Source organism: Balaenoptera musculus, chromosome 10, assembly GCF_009873245.2.
Source record: "Balaenoptera musculus isolate JJ_BM4_2016_0621 chromosome 10, mBalMus1.pri.v3, whole genome shotgun sequence".
Taxonomy (NCBI): domain Eukaryota; kingdom Metazoa; phylum Chordata; class Mammalia; order Artiodactyla; family Balaenopteridae; genus Balaenoptera; species Balaenoptera musculus.
In genome coordinates this window covers 40,946,678-40,966,199 of record NC_045794.1, presented here as the reverse complement: position 1 = coordinate 40,966,199, position 19,522 = coordinate 40,946,678, and the positions used below count along the sequence as shown (strand labels likewise).

Here is a 19,522-nt window from a genome sequence, read left to right as displayed (position 1 = left end):
ATAGTGCCACCTTGGGAGCTCAGTGTTGGTCTCTGTCAATATTTACGTGAAGATTCAGAGACAGCAGTATCTAAGTCAGCCTTGGTAAGTGGGAGTCCTTGCCATTGGGCCTCTGCATAGCCTTCATCTCTGCCACTGTATCTATTCCATTCATGTGCTTATTGTGCCAATACTGAGATGGCCAGTACGTGGCTGACATCAACCAGCCACGTCATTCTGTCTATTTGAATGTTCAGTGTCTCTTCCATGGTGAATTCTTTTTCATGGGCATTGATATATGAAGCAAAGATCTTCATACTCTGTCTTCCCTCCCCTATATCCATCCATATACCTCTACTCCAGACCTTGTTGCAGCCAATCTTCCAGTCTTTTTCCTTTTAAGACACTGACCAACTGGCCAGGCCATTTGCCACTGCCCATGAGTTCATATATATTCTCACTTTGAGCCACTTCTCCTTCCACACAAAATGGGTGATCACATTAATATCTGCCAATTGGGAAGATTTCCGCTGCAACTGCCCTTCAAAGTTACCCCTGAAAATGGTCATAACCCACCCATAAGCCAAACAGGCTTTTAAATTATTTATTTATTTATTTTATTTTTGGCTGTGTTGGGTCTTCGTTTCTGTGCGAGGGCCCTCTCCAGTTGCGGCAAGCGGGGGCCACTCTTCATCGCGGTGCGCGGGCCTCTCACCGTCGCGGCCTCTCGTGTTGCGGAGCACAGGCTCCAGACACGCAGGCTCAGTATTTGTGGCTCACGGGCCTAGTTGCTCCGCGGCATGTGGGATCTTCCCAGACCAGGGCTCGAACCTGTGTCCCCTGCATCGGCAGGCAGACTCTCAACCACTTGCACCACCAGGGAAGCCCCCCAAACGGGCTTTTTACACCTGCTTCAGCTGGAGCCACCCCCATGCACCACTATGGCCATAGGTATGAGCTGAGTGAAGAACACTTAGGTGCAACTGCAGTGGGTAACAGCGGGTTCTGGGTTGTCTCTGCACGCATATTGCTTGTGTCCTCTGATTCTGCTTAGGCTTGGTCCTAGGTATAATGTTCCTGTCTTATGATGTCTTGGTGTTGGGCCCATCTGACTTTACGACTTGGTGCATTTGACAGAATCCAGCCAATGATGGCCAGTTCCAGATGCATAGTCACTTGGGGTCCCCTGGTCAAGTTTTCCATCTCTATCATGGCCCAGTAGCACACCAGTCGCTATTTTCAAAAGGCTTACAATTCTCTGCTACAACTGGCATATTCTTGCTCCTGGATTTCAATAGCTTGCATTGTGATTCTCCCACTGGGTCTTGCCATAAACTTCCCACTGCTTCTTTTTCCACGACTGTCACCTCCATGGAATCTGCAACATCATATGACTCCAAACCTTACTTAAAGCTGTCACCTGGTATACCGTCCAGAGCAGTATTACTAGGCATAGAATGTTTTGTCCCCAGAACCTGAAGAGGCCTGCTTACCAAAGATTGTGCTTCCTTCGATGAAGGGAATGCAAGATGCAGTAATTTGTTTTTTTCTGTCTTAGGGGATATGTCAGCATGCCCCTGAGCACTAGACCTCTGAATCTTTCATAGAGTTTATTTCCCATCCTCTGAATTGCATGCAGCTTACCAAGACCTTCAGTGTACTAACCACTTCTTGTTCTGTCTGTGTGATCAGAGTGATGTCACGTAATGTAATTCTGGGGCAAAACTATAAATGTATGTTCCTGTCCCTTCTATGTGAATGTGAACTACTTCTGATTCTTTAAAAAATTTAAAAAAAATTTAGATATAATTGACATATAGCATTATATTAGTTTTCAGATTCAATATATGTATATATTACAAAATGATCACCACAATAAGTCTAGTTAATACTCATCACCACACATAGTTGCAAATTATTTTCCTTGTCATGAGAACTGATTCTCTTTCTTGATTGGAATACAAAAAGACACATTTGTCAGATCAATGGCTACATACCATGTACCTGAGACCTTATTAATCTGATCTAGCAAAGATACAAGTACAACAGCTATAATTGGGTCTACTATCTGGTTGAGTTTGCAGTAGTGCACTGCCATCCCCCAGGATCCAAGAATTTCTGCAGGGACCAGACTGGTGAATTTAAAAAGAGCTTAATAAACAAGGACCAGCACCTCTGAACCTGACATCCTTACGAATGGCACTAATCTCCACCATTCCCCCCTGAGATACAATATTAATATTGTTATTGTTTTATTAACTTGGCTGGGTTGGGGACAGTTTCAGAGGTTTTCCCATTTCTGGACTTTCAATTCTATTCCACTGATTGATAGGTCTATCCTTATGCCAGTATCACACTCTCCTTATTATAGCTTTGTAGTAGGTTTTGAAATATGGACGTGTAAGTGCTCCAACTTAATTATTCTTTTTCAAGATTGTTTTGACTACTCTGAGTCCCTTACACTTCCAGATGAATTCTAGAATCACTCTATCCATTTCTGCAAAATAGTCAGCTGGGATTTTGATAGAGATTGCATTGAATCTGTAGATCAATTTGGGGAATATTGCCATCCTAACAATATTAAATCTTCCAATCCATGAACATGGGGATGACCTTCCGTTTGTTTAGGTCTTCTTTAGTTTCTATCAATGATTTCATAGTTTTTAGTATACAAGTTTGCACTTTGGTTATAATAAGTAATATTTTATTCCTTTTGATGCTATTTTAAATAGAATTTTTTAAAAAAATTATTTTATTTATTTATTTTTGGCTGTGTTGGGTCTTCGTTGCTGCGCGTGGGCTTTCTCTAGTTGCGGCGAGCAGGGGCCACTCTTCGTTGCAGCGTGCAGGCTTCTCATCTTGCTGGCTTCTCTTGTTGCAGAGCATGGGCTCTAGGCGTGTGGGCTTCAGTAGTTGTGGCATGTGGGCTCCAGTAGTTGTGGCTCATGGGCTCTAGAGTGCAGGCTCAGTAGTCATGGCGGATGGGCTTCGTTCCTCCGCGGCACGTGGGATCTTCCCAGACCAGGGCTCAAACCCGTGTCCCCTGCATTGGCAGGCGGATTCTTTTCTTTTTCTTTTTTTTTTTTAACATCTTTATTGAAGTATAATTGCTTTACAATGGTATGTTAGTTTCTGCTTTATAACAAAGTGAATCAGTTATACATATACATATGTTCCCATATCTCTTCCCTCTTGCATCTCCCTCCCTCCCACCCTCCCCCGCAGGCGGATTCTTAACCGCTGCGCCACCAGGGAAGTCCTAGAATTGGTTTTTAAATTTCATTTTTGGAATGTTCATGGCTAGTAAATAGAAATAATATATTTTTTATTGATCTTGTATTCTGCAACCTTGCTGAACTTGTTTAATAGTTTGGGTGTGTGTATTCCTTAGGATTTCATATATACAAGTCATTTCTTCTGGGACTAGAGATAGCCTTAATTTTTCTTGTTCAATCTGGATGCCTTTTGTTTCCTTTTCTTGCCTAATTGCCTTTTATTCAATGTTGAATAAAAGTGGTGAGAACAGACTTTGTTGCCTTGTTCCCAACCTTAGGGAGAAATCATCCAGTTTTTCACTATTAAGTGTGGTGTAAGCAGTGAATTTTTTCATAGATGGTCTTTATCAGATTGAGGTTTCACCTTCATGTTTGAAGGATAGTCTGATGAGGTATAGAACTGAACAGCTTTTTTTTTCCTTCCAGCACTCTAAATATATCATTCTGTGTTCTTCTGGCTTCTGTTATTACTAATGAGAAGTTGGCTATTAATTGTATCATTGTTCTCCTGTATATAATGTGTCACTTCCCCTAGGCTACTTTTAAGACTTCTGCTTTATTGAAGTTTAGCTGTTTGCCCTTGATCATGTTTAAGTGTGGTTTTCTATATACCACTTGGGGTTCCTGGAGTTTCTTCAGTTTGTAAATATATGTCTTTCCAAATTTGGGGAGCTTTGCCACTATTTCTGCACATTTTTAATTTTTTTTGGCCGCACCGTGCGGCATGCAGGATCTTAGTTCCCTGACCAGGGATTGAACCCATGCCCCCTGCATTGGGAGCAGGGAGTCTTAACCACTGGACTGCCAGGGAAGTCCTCTGCACATATTTTTTTATGTCCCATTCTCTTTCCCACAAAAGGACTCTAAAGGACTCAAAGCTTTCTTCATTATTTTTTTTCTTCAGTCTTTTTTCTCTTTGTTCTTCAGGCTGATAATCAGTCATCAAGTCCACTTATTCTTTTTTTTTTTTAAATAAATTTATCTGTTTTATTTATTTATTTTTGGCTGTGTTGCTGCACGCAGGCTTTCTCTAGTTGTGGAGAGCAGGGGCTACTCTTTGTTGCGGTGCATGGGCTTCTTATTGCAGTGGCTTTTGCTGCAGAGCACAGGCTCTAGGAGCGTGGGCTTCAGAAGTTGTGGCACGTGGGCTAGGTAGTTGTGGCACACGGGCTTAGCTGCTCTGCGGCATGTGGGATCTTCCCAGACCAGGGCTCGAACCCGTGTCCCCTGCATTGGCAGGCAGATTCTCAACCACTGTGCCACCAGGGAAGCCCCACTTATTCTTTATTATACCATCTTCAATCTGTTGTTAAGCTCATTAAGTTTCTCAGTTTTTCATTTCAATATTGTACTTTTCAGTCCTGGAATTTACATTTGATTCTTTTTTTATAGTTCCTATTTCTTTGCTAGATTCCCTGTTTATCCACTGTGTGTATATTTCCCTTTAAGTCCCAGTATGTGTGTGTGTGTATATATATATATATATATATATATATATATATATATATATATATATATAAATATATATATATATATATAAAATGACTGATTTAAAGCTCTTGACTACTAATTGCAACATCTGAGTGATCTTGCAGTTGGTATCTATCGACTGATTTTTCTTTTTCCTTAAGTATGAGTCATATTTTTCTGTTTCTTCAGATTTCTAGTAGTTTTATCACTGGGATGGATTATACTCTTTTACAGAGTGATTTTTATTCCAGAAGGCAGTTAATTTGAGGGGCCTTAACTTCCCATCTCGTTTTCCTCTCTTATGGACAATGGCTGAAATCTCTGCTTAACTCTTTCAGCTTCTATCTGATGCTCTGTTTCACCAGGAACTCTGGGTTTTTCTCCACATAATTTAGTTTAGCTATTAGTCAAAGATTTTGACAGATTCTTTATGCAGATTTGGGGACTTATATCTTCTGGGGCTTTCTCCCTGCATAGATTTCTCACCTAACTACTCTCTGGCTGCTCTGCCAACCTGAAACTCTGTCGTTTTACACCTTAAGCCAATAGGGTGTGGGTCTCTACCACTTAAGCTATTTGGAGTTATGGGGATGTCCTCAGACAAAAAGTCACAAACACACAAATGTCACCTACTGCATTTAATTTTTAAATGTAGTTATTTCTATCTTTGGGAGGGTTAATCTGACCAAGTTAACTCCACCATTAGCATAAACTAGAGACATATGCTATTGATTTTTATATGTTTATCTTGTATTCAGCAATCTTGCTAAATTCTTATTTAAATTTGTAGATTCTCTTGTATTTTCAACATAGACTATCATACCGTCTACAAATATTAATGTTTTTCTTCCTTTGTATCCAATTCATATAGCTCATTCTCTTTCCCCTAATTATGCTAGCTATAATATTAAGTACAATGCTGAATAGAAACAGTGATAGACAGTAAGCATCCTCATCATAATCTTGACTTTCATGGTAGTGCTTCTAAAGTATCACCATTAAGTATTTTTTACTGTAGTTTTGTAATAGATGATCTATCTATCAAAGAAGTCTTAATTTTTCTTTCTGCTATTCCATTGTTAGTTTATAGAAATGCAATAGATTTCTGTATATTAATTTTGTATCCTGAAACTTTACCAAATTCATTGATGAGGTCCAGTGGTTTTCTGGTAGAGTCTTTAGGATTTTCTGTGTATAGTATCATGTCATCTGCAAACAGGAAACAATCCTACTTACCATCACATCAAAAAAGAATAAAACACCGAAGAATAAACCTACCTAAGGAGGTGAAAGTCCTGTACTCTGAAAACTAGAAGACGCTGCTTAAAGAAATTGACGACAACACAAACAGACGGAAAGATATACCATGTTCTTGGATTGCAAGAATCAATACTATTAAAATGACCATACTACCAAGGCAATCTATAGATTCAGTGCAATCCCTATCAAATTCCAAAGGCATTTTCCACAGAACTAAAACAAAAAAATTATTATTATTTTTTTTTAATTACAAAAAATTTTTTTTGGCCACGCCACGCAGCTTGCTGGATCTTAGTTCCCTGACCAGGGATTGAACCCAGGCCCACTTCAGTGAAAGCTCTGAGTCCTAACCACTCGACTACCAGGGAATTCCCAAAAATTAAAAAAATTTGTATGGAAACACAAAAGACCCCAAATAGCCAAAGCAATCTTGAGAAAGAAAAATGAAGCTAGAGGAATCAGGCTCCCTGACTTCAGACTATACTACAAAGCTACAGTAATCAAAACAGTATGGTACTGGCACAAAAGCAGACATATAGATCAATGGAACACGATAGAAAGCCCAGAAAATAGACCCAAGCACCTATGGTCAATTAATCTACAACAAAGGAGGCAAGAATATACAATGGAGAAAAGACAGTCTCTTCAATAAGTGGTGCTGGGAAAACTGGACAGCTACATGTAAAAGAATGAAATTAGAACGTTTTCTAACACCATATACAAAAATAAACTCAAAATGGATTAAAGACCTAAACGTAAGAATGGATACTATAAAAGTCCTAGAGGAAAACGTAGGCACAACACTCTTTGACGTAAATCACAGAAATATTTTTTTGGATCCGTCTCCTAGAGTAATGGATATAAAAACAAAAATAAACAAATGGGACCTAATTAAACTTAAAAGCTTTTGCACAGCAAAGGAAACCATAAACAAGATGAAAAGACAACCCTCAGAATGGGAGAAAATATTTGCAAATGATGTGACCCACAAGGGATTAATTTCCAAAATACACAAACAGCTCAATATAAAAAAAAAACAACCAAATTAAAAATTGGGCAGAATATCTAAATAGACATTTCTCCAAAGACATACAGATGGTCAATAGGCAAATAAGATTTTCATCTTTCTAATTATTAGAGAAATGCAAATCAAAACTCCAAAGAGGTACCACCTCACACTGGCCATAATGGCCATTATCAAGAAGTCTACAAATAATAAATGCTGGAGAGGAACCTTCCTACACAGTTGGTGGGAATGTAAATTGGTACAACCACTATGGAGAACACAATGGAGGTTCCTTACAAAACTAAAAATATAGTTACCATATGATCCAGCGATCCCACTCCTGGGCATATATATCCAGAGAAAACTATAATTTGAGAAGATACATGCGCCATAGCAGTACTATTTACAATAGCCAAGACATGGAAGCAACCTAAGTCTCCATCGACAGATGAATGGATAAAGAAGATATGGCATATATATATACATATGTATAATGGAATATTACTCAGCCATAAAAAAATTGAAAAAATTCCATTTGCAGCAACATGGATGGACCTAGAGATTATCATACTGAGTGAAGTAAGCCAGAGAGAGAAAGAAAAATATCATATAATATTGCTTGTATGTGGAATCTAAAAACATAATACAAATGAACTTATTTACAAAACAAAAATAGACTCACAGACATAGAAAACAAACTTATGGTTACCAAAGGGGAAGGGGCGGGTAGGAATAAATTAGGAGTTTAGGATTAAAATATACACACTACTATATATAAAAAAATAGATAACCAACAAGGACCTACTGTATAGCTGTATAGCACAGGGAACTATACTCAATATCTTATAATAACCTATAATGGAAAAGAATCTAAAAAAGAATATATACATATACATGTAACTTAATCACTTAGCTGTACACCTGAAACTAACACATTGTAAATCCACTATATTTCAATAAAAAAATTTTAAAGTCTTCTTCTATTCCTTGCTTTTTGAATTTTTTCCATTAGTCAATGTTGAAGTTTTTCTTTTTTTCCCCCTGAATCTATTGAGATGAGATAATCATATGGCTTTCTCTTTTAAGCTGTTGATAAGAAGTATTATATAAACAGATTTCTCTAATATTGAAGCATCCTTGATTTGACCCTCTTTGATTTTCATGTATTATTTCTTATACACTACTGGGTTTGGTTTGCTAGTGTGGAAGTTTGAATTTTCCAATATAATATCTCCAGACATATACACAAAGGTATCTGCCAAACCACATGCTCCTTTGCAATGTGACTTTGCTTCTCTCTCATCAAGATGTAGAGTCATCTCTCTTGAATCTGGGCTGAGCAGTAGAATGCAACAGAAGGAACATGTATGCCTTCCAAGAGTGGATAAGACGTTTACAGCTTAACATGATCCTCTTCTGATGCTCCTTTTCAGAACCCAATTGCCATGCTGTAAGAAGTCCAAGCTATGAGGAAAGGCTACATTGAAGTGCTTCGGTCAACAGTCCCAGTTGAGTCCAGTCTTCCAGTTATCCCAGCCTGGGCTTCAGATATGTGAGCAAAGAAGTCTAGATGATTCTGGCCCCAAGCTTTTCAAATTATCCCCCCCAGACATATGAGTTCTCATAGCTGAGGCCAGACATTTTGGGACAGATATGAGATGTTCCCACTGTGCCCTAATTCATGATGCACAGAATGTATATATGCATGACTTTGTTTTATGCCACCAAGTTGGGGCAGTGTACTACATAGCAGCAGATAACCGAAACAGCTAGATTTTATAATTTTGCATCTTTTCACAAGTGAGATTATTTAGAATTTTAAAACACTGCGTTAGTCTGATTTTGGTATCAAGGTTATACTAACTTTGTACGATGAATTGGGTGGCTTTTTATTTTATATATGAAAAAAGGATTACCTGTTCCTTGTGGGTTTGGTAAAAATCAGATTTTTCTATTTCTTTCTTTTTTTTTTTTTTTTGTTTATAGCAGCTTTATTCATACTTGCCAAAACTTGGAAGCAACCAAGGTGGCCTTCAATATGTGAATGGATAAATTATGGTACATCCAAACAATGGAGTATTCAGCATTAAAAAGTGGGCAATCCAGCCATGAAAAAACATGAAAGAATTTTAAGTACATTTTCTGTTGTGAAAGAAGTCAATCTGAAAAGGCTACTGTATGATTCCAACTGTATGACATTCTGTAAAGAGGCAAAGCTATGGCGACAGGAAGAAGATCAGTGGCCTGGAGTTGGGGGGGAGAAAGTATTAAATAGGTGGAGCACAGAACATTTTTATAGCACAGTGAAACTATTTTGTATGACACTAAAATGATGAGTATGTCATTATACACTGGTCAAAACCCATAGACTGTACAAACAAAGAATGAACCCTAATATAAGCTATGGGCTTTGGGTGACAATGATGGGTCAATGTAGGTTCAACAACTGTGCCACTCGGGTGCAGGATGTTGATAGTAGAGGAAATGGGGTGGGGAGGAGGGGTGGTATTTGAGAATTCTGTACTTTCTGCTCAATTTTTCTGAAAGCTTAAAACTGCTAAAAAAACAAAAATCTATTAACTAAAATAAAACCAAATTACATTCTATATAGCTAGTACTTGAAGCAGCAGTAACAATCACTTTTTGGTAAACCTAAGTACAGAATCCAGACATTCCCATCTGTACTTAAGGCATCAGGCAACATTGAGGATGGCGAGGACAGAGCATAGCAATCATTGGGATGCAAGTCACTTTAACTGTGGGCTCTCCATCATTTATCTTTTTTTTTTTTTTTTTGATTACTAGTAAGGAGATTGAATCATAATCAAAGACTTCCCAACAAACAAAAGTCCAGGACTAGATGGCTTCACTGGTGTATTCTAACAAACATTTTTTTATATTGAGGTAAAATTGGTATATAATGTTATGTTACAGGTGTACAACATAGTAATTCGATATTTGGGTACACTACAAAACTGATATAAGTCTAGTTACCATCATTACCATACAATTACCCCCCTTCACACATTTCACCCACACCCCACCCCTTCCCCTCCGCTAACCATTTATTTTGTATTAAGACATGGCCCATCTAAAACCAATGATGTTGGTATGTCCAAACCAGGTTTCTTCCTCTTCCCCATTGCAATTAATTTTTTCATAATTTTCTTATTCCTCTTAGCACATTCAGGACATAACATATTATCTTCTAGGTCTGGGGATGGGAAAGTGCAGGCAGGTAACATGAAGAGAGAGATCATCCTCCTGGGAGTGTTAGGCACCCAGGTCTGACCTGCATGGAACTGCAAGCGAACCCAACCTTCTGTGTCTGCCAAGAGTGGTCTGCCATGGACCACACACCACCGGACACCTTGATCGTCTGGACTCAGTGACTCCACTTTGACTTCTGAAGTTGAAGAAACACTTGGTTCCGTTTGATGGTCTTCAACAATTTCCTCATTAACTGGACTCAATGTAAGAACCATATTTTCTTCACCTAAGACCTCTTCAAAGAAATTCTTCTCATAATTTGGGTGTGCCATTCCAAGGAACTCTCAGAGAAAGGCAGAGCCAGATTTTTCTATTTCTTGAGTGAAATTTTCAAATCACATAGTTTCTAGAAAATTATGTTTCATTTAAAATTCGAATTTACTGCAATATTATAATAATCCCTCAAGATTAAAAAAATACTGTAGCTGTAGTTATATTCTCCTTTGTGTTTCCTACTAGTTTTTTTTTGTGTGTGTGTGTGCATGTGCATACACAAGTTTTACTAGAGATTAGGTTATTTTTAAGAAATCAGCTTCTGGTTTTGTTGAACCTTTTACATTTCCTTTATTTTGTATTTATTAATTTCTGCCTTTCTTTTCATTATTTCCCTCCTTCTACTTTTGTAGAGGGCCCTTTTTTTCTTTTTTTAGTTGAATACAACTATTTTATTTTTAGTCTTTGTTTCTATGAGTTTCATGTAAATTTCCCTCTTACATCTGCTTCTTAGGAATTCCTATTATTTGCAGATTCCATGTTATTTTCTGTCAGCTCTATCATATTTATTTTAGAGATTATCTCAGAAATGAATATTCATCTCTGTAGACTGAGAATGGAGGTTCAGAGAAGTGAAGGAGGTCATCAGTAGGCCTCTACTAACTTCCTACTATCAGGATCTTGCCTCTTCCCAGTTTTATTTGAAAAAATGTTCTTCCTCCCCTCAAAGGCTAATCGTTCCACCTGTTCTCTGGATACCCACCCCTCCTGCTTTCTCAGTGACCTCGTTTTGTCCATTATCCCTCATTGCTTTATTTGGAAACTTTCCCTCTACTCAGGAATATTTTATTTCTTCCGTCTTAAAAAAAGTCTCCATCAATTCTACATCCCTCATTTAACTACTATCCCATCTCTTTCCTTTCTATGTGTAGATACAGCTTCTAGAAAGAGTAGCCTCTGTTCAGTCACACTTCCCATCACACCTCTCCAGAACCAGTCTTCTGCTTCCTGCCCCCATAACTGCCACTGCTTCTGCTCTGACCAAGGTTACCAGTGACCGCCTGGTTGCCAGATACCACAGACGCTAGCCAGTCCCTGTTTTCTCAGCTTCATTGTAGCCTTCGGCACTGCTGGGCACTCCCTCCTCTTCAAAACTCGTCCTTCGATTTCTTTGCCCAAGCTCCTTCTTGGTTTTGACGCTATCTCTCCAGTCATTCCTTCTCCCTTTTGTGGATTCTTCTTCCTCCCTCAGGCTTTGAATGCTCGTGTTCCCTACGGCTCCATCATTGGGTCTTTTCTCACTCTACATGATCTTTCTTGGCACTATCATCCGTTCCATGGCTTCAACTACCACTTTTAAAAGAATGTCTCCGAAATGTGTATTTCTGGGCCAGAGCTCTCCTGAGGCAGAGACCTAAATATTTAGCAGCCTGTTGGACCTCCACAGCACCTCAGATGAACGTGACCAAAATGGAACACAGCATCTTCTTTCCCAAATCTATTCCTCCTCTTTTTTCCCTATCTTGGTAAATGACTCCACTACTGCCTAACTCCCGAAGTCAGAAATCTACAAGTTATTTTGGATTCCTCCTTCCTTATCCTGAATGTTCAGCGATTGACATCTTACTCTCTCCCAAGTTTACATGCAGTGTCTCTGGTCTCCATCCTGTCACTGCGTTGGTTAAAGTGCTTTGCTCTATCACTGCAGTTTCTGCAAAGGCCTCTCAACTGATCTCGCTGTCCCAGGTTTTACCTTTCTTTCCCTACCTGCACCAATCCATTTTCTACATGACTACCAGAATAATCTTCTATGTTGCAAATCTGAGCATGTTATTTCCTTGCTATAAACACCTCATTGGCTCTCTTTGGCCTTCTGGATAAAAGTCCAAAATTCTTAGCTTGACACATTAAGGCCCTTAGTGATCTGTCCTTGGCTCAGACCTCCACAGAGTTATCTTTTACTTTTCTCCCTTTAAACCCTACATCCTAATAATAAATTGCAGTTTCCAGAATATGCAACTCTGCCTCCCCAGTTGCTGCCTTTATTTGGCTAGCTCATCCTTCAAAACTCAGTTCAGATGTTACCTCCTCCAGCCCGAATTCCTCATTATCCTCCCTCATCATTGGATTGGGTGCCTATCCGACCTGCTCCCACAGTCCACCTCTACTCGTTAACCCTTAATGTAGTGTATTGTTTTCCTGTATCTTCTTGAGGGCAGTGACTTGAGTTTCTCTCTCTCTAGCTTCAGTTGTTATCAGAGTGACTTGTGCCTAGTGGGTAGGCACTCAATAAATGTGTATTAAGTTAAAAAAAATTCTCAGCTGCCTGAATAGCTTGGACTGTAATTCAAGGACCAGTTTCAGTGTCTGAGAATACGCTCAATTTGACAAAAACTCCCATCAAGTTTCTTGAAACCAGGAAATGGGAGAGCAAATGAGGTACTACCTTAGAAAAGCTGAAACCCAGTCCAATTACAGATTTTAAAAAATAATAATAACATGTATGATCAATAGTTTAAAACTGCCAAATGCTACAGGGGTAGGAGGAAAACTAAGTTATAATTGGTCTGGACAAAAGGCTTATTAGTTTTCAAAATGACTCTCTACTGTTCCTCAATCTGGCCTCCTTTTATAGAACTGATTTGCTATAACTTCGGATCTCTGTGTTCAGTTTCCTTAGACCTCTCCAGGTATCCTTGGGTCTTACCACCTGAAGTTAAATTTAAAATTTATTAATTCCAATTTATCAATTCTCCCAATGTGTGAAGCATTAAACATAATCAGGCATCAATATTTATTAACACAAGACAAAGGAAACACATTCAATGAGTTAATAGAACACTGTCCAGCCAGATGTTAAATTTAAAAATGTATATCTAGTCTAATTTCAAATAAATAAAAAAAACCTTTATACATAATTACACAGTACTATAGTTTGAATCTGACACTGGTAAATATCTTGACAAAAAGTAAACAAAACAGCATTTAGGACTAAAAAATTATTCTTATATCTTTACACCCTCTTCCTCTGGACAAATAACATGGCCCATCTACATATACCTAAACCAGAAATGTTGAATGAATGATAAAGAAAAGGCCTATTGTGTATTTGGAGTACTGCAGCTTGCTCCAAATACTCTTGTTTTTACACGAAAGCAGACAACAAAAACAACTCTAAGGCATAGATCATGTTGGAGTTTGAGGGTGAGGTGATAACTCCTCATTGCTTTAGTCTAAAGATTCCTGGATATTCAAGGAAAGTAATTTATTTGGCCAAGATATTGAGCACCATGCCTGGGGCACAGACCTTAACAAAAAAGCCTAAGGCCTCGGGCCCTTTGTTGATTCAACAAAAGCATTAAGCAAGCATTGCCCAGGGACTAAAGTTAAGGAGACACTCCTATGACCAATAGACAGGCAATGGTCCCTAAACAGCCTGAGGCAGCACAACTTCAGGAGGATCTGGTACTGGGGAAGCAGGGGCCCTTTATGAGGCAGGAAGGAAATCAAGAGTGTGGATTCACTGATGCCCATTAGCATGCTGGTCATTCCCAAGGTCTCACTGATGCAGGAGATGGCATTTGTTCTGAGGCAGCCCCTTCCTGATCTACCTCATTACTTCTGCTGAGAGGCAGAAAGAGGTTCAAAAACTTTCAGATGAATAGGTTTCTCTTATCTGAAATGAGGGCTTGCTATTCTTTAGTCCGTCCCCCCCGCCCCGCGCTCCCCACAGGCATAAAAACCCAGACACAATGTGTTTCCAAGTTTTGGCAAGGCTGTTTCTATTAATAATGGCCTTTGGGGCCTCTCTTAAGAGTCAGTTCTACCACAAAGGTTCTACGTAATGTGGAAAGACTAAGAGCATTGTGTCACCAAGAGGAAGTTTTCTTACCAAGTCTGCAACAGACTAGGCATTAGATCTGTAGATGATCCCACAAACACCTCTAAACTAATGACTGACTCTCTTCCCCTTCCAGAGGATACTTTACCAGAGTTACTGGTGAAGTTCCCCAAAGACACATCTTAGCATCTTAGTTTTCTTTCCTCCACCAGCTTATTCTGGCTTTGGGGGACAGGCAAAAGATAAATAAAGCAGCCACAAGGCAGAAAGCAAAAAAACCCCAATAAATCAGAGGCCTCAGGAACTACAAAACTAGATAATCAGCCCCTAAATAACTGGGAGTTGGCCATACCATGAGACTAACGGAATACTTTATTTGAAGGAATGAGTATAATCTGCACTGTCCAATATGGTAGCCAACAGCCATGTGTGGCTACTGAAAACCTTAAATATGGCTAGTCCGAATTGAGATGTGCTTAATACACACTGGATTACAAAGACATAATATGAAAAAAAGAAAGTAAAATATCTCATTAATTTTTTATATTGATCCCATGTTGAAATGATAGTATTTTTGATATGTTGTGCTAAATAATATATTAAAATCAATTTCACCTGTTCTTTTTACTTTTTAAAATGTGGTTACTAGAAATTTTAAAATGACAGATGTGGCTCACAGTGTATTTCTAGCAGACACCCTAACTTGTGTAATAAGAATTAATGAAAGCAACCCATAGGATAGACTCTGCCTTGCACCTTTTTCTTAGAACTTGTGGATTACAGAGATAGAAGATCCTCAGGATCCCTTGCTTTGATTAGTGAATCATTAAAAACTGTCTTAAGAAAATTACTTTGCAAATAAGCAGGCTGTTTCCTCTGCTAGTCACTGGATTTCTTACCCCAATGCAAGTGCTTTTTTCCTGTACATCCTAGAACCTCTCCCATCATGTGTAAGTTAACGTCATCCAAAATGTTGAAAAAGAGATCTGGAACTGGAAAATGTCTTGAGGTCTTCCCTCTGTGGAGAATGAGTTGGGAGGAAAAGAGGATTATGTAAAAGGGAGTCAATAAAGTGGCTTTGAGTCATGAGACTGTGTAAGAGCAGCCCCCCAGGAGTGCTGCCGTGGCGAAGGGTCTGGTCTTTGCATTATAAACCTTATTTTCAGGGTAATTACAAGTCTAAAAAATTGTTTAAAAACATATTTAGTTTACATGATGTTACAGTGGGGTAAATAATATGTATTATTAAAATAGTCTAAATAAATATTTACACAATAGACCAGAGTGGGTCAAAGAGAACCATTCTGATTTAACGAGTTAACTCTGTTCACTTTGAGTTTTTTTCTTTTTAATTTTAAAAAATATTTCTGTAAGAAAAAAATAATAAAATTCAACTATATTCAAATATGTGAAGTATCAGACCAAAGAAAGGAAACCGAGCCAGAGGCCAAACTCAGTCCCAGGCTCTGTCCGCTTGGCCTGGGCACCAGTTATTTCAAAAGCGTTTCTTGCATACATCAGACTTCCCCTATTTCAGCATAAGCCTGGCTATTTTGGCAACCCAAATCGGTCAGTTCTGAGACATGCGGTTACGAGGCCTTATGCCTTCGCGTGACTATCGATCCCACTGCCTTCCCAGCCTATTGCTCTTGTTCTTAAAATCCCCGCCCTCGTGAACTGGAAGAACAGAGGATGCTCTTCAGTTCTCAGAAAAGAAAAGCTAGATGTATAACTGCCGACACAGTGTACAATGGGCCTGGAAAAGAGGAAATTCTAAATTCTTATGCAGTCTTTCTAAACGTGAAAGACGGTTTCAACACTGGGGGCCAGAGTGAGTTTTTCCGGTTCCTTAGAATTGGGTGGGATCTAATGAATCTTAGCTTTTCCTAACGTTTTGATTTTTCAACTGAGATTATTCAGTTTGTAGAAACAGGCTGAATTCTTAAAAGCTTAAGCTGATTCTGGGAATGCAAGCTTAAAAAAACAAACATAGGCAGCTTCATTTTATAAAATACACCAGCCAACAGAGACACGGTACAATGTGCAGCAAAACCTGCAAACAGTTTGCACTTTTTAGTCACCTATTCAATTACACTGCATCCAGAGAATACTGAGATTCTCTCAAAGTAGAAATGTTTCTACTTTAGTTGTTACAACTATACAAGCCAATTCTTCAATTTTTAGCTGAATTATGTGTATTCTTATTTACATGTTTAAAACACTGGTCAAAATGTTTTACCATCAAGAATTTTATATATATAAAGTAATTCTCATATTCAGTGGGTTATCTGATTTGCTTGTGGGTCAACTGAAAGTAAGCCAAGTAGTTCCGTGTTAACAAAACCTGCAGAATGTCTTAACTAGGGTAAAATGGCAAAATACAGTACAGAGCGGGGAACTGTGTAACTCAGACTACCCCCTTCATGTGAATTCATTAAACTCCCTTACAAAATTCTAAAACAGCATTAGATAAAAATACAACTATATACAACAGATGAAAAAAATGCAACATGGATGTAATTGCTTTAGTAACGTGCTGCTCACACTACGTCAAAGCTCATGACTAAGAGACTGTTAAGGTTTTTTTCATTTGCTACCACAGAATTCCCCTTTCGTGTGTGCCACGTGATTGCAGAATCCCACAGGATGAGATGAAGGATATAATGTAGCCATGTCAGCTTATCTCACACCACAGGAAAGCTTCCTCCTAGTCACGGGTCTTTGGTCCTGAGGTTTTGCAGGATGGCCCCTGCAATCCCCACAAGGCTGGTTACATGTTATATGCCACATAGATGGGGTCCAGCTGGTCAGCGAGGAAGCTGTCACGGAGGTGCATCCTCTGCTTCTCTCCTCTGGAGTTGATGGGGATAACGCCTGGGTCCACCACAACTACGACGCCCACGATGAGGTAATGCTCCTCCAGGACCACATTTGTCACTAAGGGAACCAGATCTAGGGCCTCCTGTTCAGAGCCACACAGTTCCACAACCACCACGAGCAAGTTGGTCCACGTGAACACGGCACTGAAATTTCAATGACATTCAGTTAACATGTCATCTTTTACAGTGTCTGCCCAAGACTTCACCCCATTTTCCCTGAGAACTGCCTTCTCGCTTGGATCCAACCAGAAGGCTCTCAGCTATGTCTTTAATACATGACCTTGCCCCTATGATCACAGCTGATTAGCTGAGCCATTTAAAATCTCTTGGGAGTTTGGAAGTGGGAATGAAAGTTGTTAGCTGGTCACCTGAACTGAGGACATGTGGACTGGAACGTTCTGGGGTAGCAGGTGTGCAGAGAAGTACAGAGAGTGGCTCTTCAGGGAGGAGAGAAAGAATGAAGTGGATGCCCACATGGCTCTAGAAAGCGAGAAGACGGTGGTTCCTGACGGCCTTCCCGTTCCTTGTTTCTACCTTTCTTGAGATCCAGAGCTGGTCAGAGACTTCTAGGGACCTCTGAGATAACCAGGTATTCTGTCCATGAACTCTCTTTTGCTTAAGTTGTTTTGAAGAGAATTCTTGATATTTGCAACATAAGAGCTTTGACTAAGATTATTATCTACATTATAACACCAAACAGGAAGGGAGTTGGCCTGGCCTCATCTGAACTCAGTGCCCCATACACGCTCTCTCCTATTGTGCTATAAGGTAGAAAGTTGCCTTACATTCGGTGGGGTTGCTGGGTTAGAAGGTATGACCTGACTTGTGTTTTGCAGTGTTGAACTGCTTTAGAAAACAGACTCAGTCGTTCAGAAAAATGTACACAATATTTGGTAGCATCAAAAGTCAAATGGTTACAATTAGGGGGTAACCATGGCGCCCAACTTCTCTGCGTTGTTCTTACACCTCATGGGCATTGTTCAGGTCTGTTCAGAGGAGAGACTCTGACAAAAGCAAGACAAAGAAGCATCTGGAAAGCATGAACAAACCATTAAAAGAACTGTGGCTACCTTGCATGAAAAAAAAAAAAAAAACAAACCTGAGAAGGACACACTGACTTAAACATGTACAAAAAGAAACTGGATGGATTCTGTACTGTTAAGAATCCACGATGAAAGCAAATAGGTAAAAACTACAGAGTTTTAATTGTAAGAAATTTTTAGTCAACGTGAGGTTGGATGATCCTTTGTCAGGGATAATGTAGGGGGAATTCCCGCACTAAGAGGGAAACTGGACCAGATAATAATAACAGTCCTTTTCATCTGCTTACCATTTGATAGTTTACAAAGTACATTCTCACTTGATCATCCTGATAATCAGGAAGGAGCAGAGGAGGCCTTTTCAGATGAGGAAAGCAGCCTCCGTGGGAGCGCTGGGGCTTCCAGCTGGGTCTTTTGACCTGAAAGTCATGGTTCTTCCCACCGCCCTCTACCGACTTCCTAGAGGCGGATGATCAGTTAGGTCCCTTCCAACGGTAAGCGCCTACCAACAAAAAGGATCCAGCCCCACAGCGAGTCCACGGAGCCTGTCTCCGTGTCTCCGCGGCCTCGTCTGCCTCAGCAGACGGCACACTGCCAGACAAGGATCAGTCGTTTATTTTCTGGCTCCCCTGGAGTTCCACAGCCGTAGGTGGTCTAGTATAGACGGCTAACTACAGAGCAACTGGTACCGCAGCTGAGGGGGGACCTATGCTGTGCAGGGGATTTACCATTCGGCCATGCTCCTGTGGATCCGAGACACGGAGGTCTCGATGTCGATGGGGTGGTACCGCAGGCCTCGCAGCTCCAGTGTCTCGTCCAGAGCTCCCACCACGTACAAGGCGTCGTGACGCTCTGACGGGGAGAGAAAGAGGAACCTGGTTCATCAGATGCACTGAGTGTAATACATCGTTGGAGTTAAGAGCACAGGGTCCAGACTGCCTGCCACGTCACCTGGCGCCACCACTCACCAGCTCTGTAACGTGGAGCAATTAACTTAAGTCTCTGAGTCGTGCTTCCCCTCTGTGAGACAGGGGTAATAATAAATGGCTGCTGTGAGGATTAAATTCATATAAGGGAGTTAATATGATGCCTGGTACACTGTAAGTGCTGAAAACATTAGCTATTGTTATTATTATTATTACCACGTGCCAGGAATTGTGCCTAGTGCTGGGGAGACAAAGATGATGTAACACGATTCCTGCTCTGAAGATACTTGCTGTCTAGTGGGGGAAACACACACACAACAGATGTCCTATGGCTGGACATCAGGTGGGATGAGGTCAGCCCAG

The 19,522-nt window shown here is 39.9% G+C and overlaps 2 protein-coding genes across 4 annotated transcripts in view; both read right to left on the bottom strand.

Annotated features, from left to right (window-relative positions):
- Positions 1 to 10,055: 10,055 nt before the first annotated feature.
- LOC118901572 (developmental pluripotency-associated protein 2-like) lies at positions 10,056 to 10,532 on the bottom strand. The gene has a single exon (XM_036864801.1). It carries the CDS (start codon positions 10,530 to 10,532, stop codon positions 10,056 to 10,058), a length of 477 nt encoding a protein of 158 aa, XP_036720696.1.
- Positions 10,533 to 15,659: 5,127 nt separating this feature from the next.
- Positions 15,660 to 19,522, bottom strand: part of DIP2B (disco interacting protein 2 homolog B) — a 236,204-nt gene continuing 232,341 nt past the window's right edge. For 2 of the 3 annotated variants that reach the window (XM_036865022.1, XM_036865023.1), the window contains exons 37-38: positions 18,962 to 19,085; positions 15,660 to 17,337 (exon numbers count right to left, since the gene is read on the bottom strand). In XM_036865022.1, coding sequence (XP_036720917.1) covers positions 17,085 to 17,337; positions 18,962 to 19,085 — 377 coding nt within the window. In that variant the 3' untranslated portion in view covers positions 15,660 to 17,084. The remainder of the gene's footprint in view (positions 17,338 to 18,961; positions 19,086 to 19,522) is intronic. The other variant, XM_036865024.1, reaches the window with a different exon arrangement.

What these genes read in the sequence shown, in the direction of transcription:
- LOC118901572 (XM_036864801.1), bottom strand. Translation starts at nt 10,532, where the DNA reads ATGGCACACCCAAATTATGAGAAGAATTTCTTTGAAGAGGTCTTAGGT.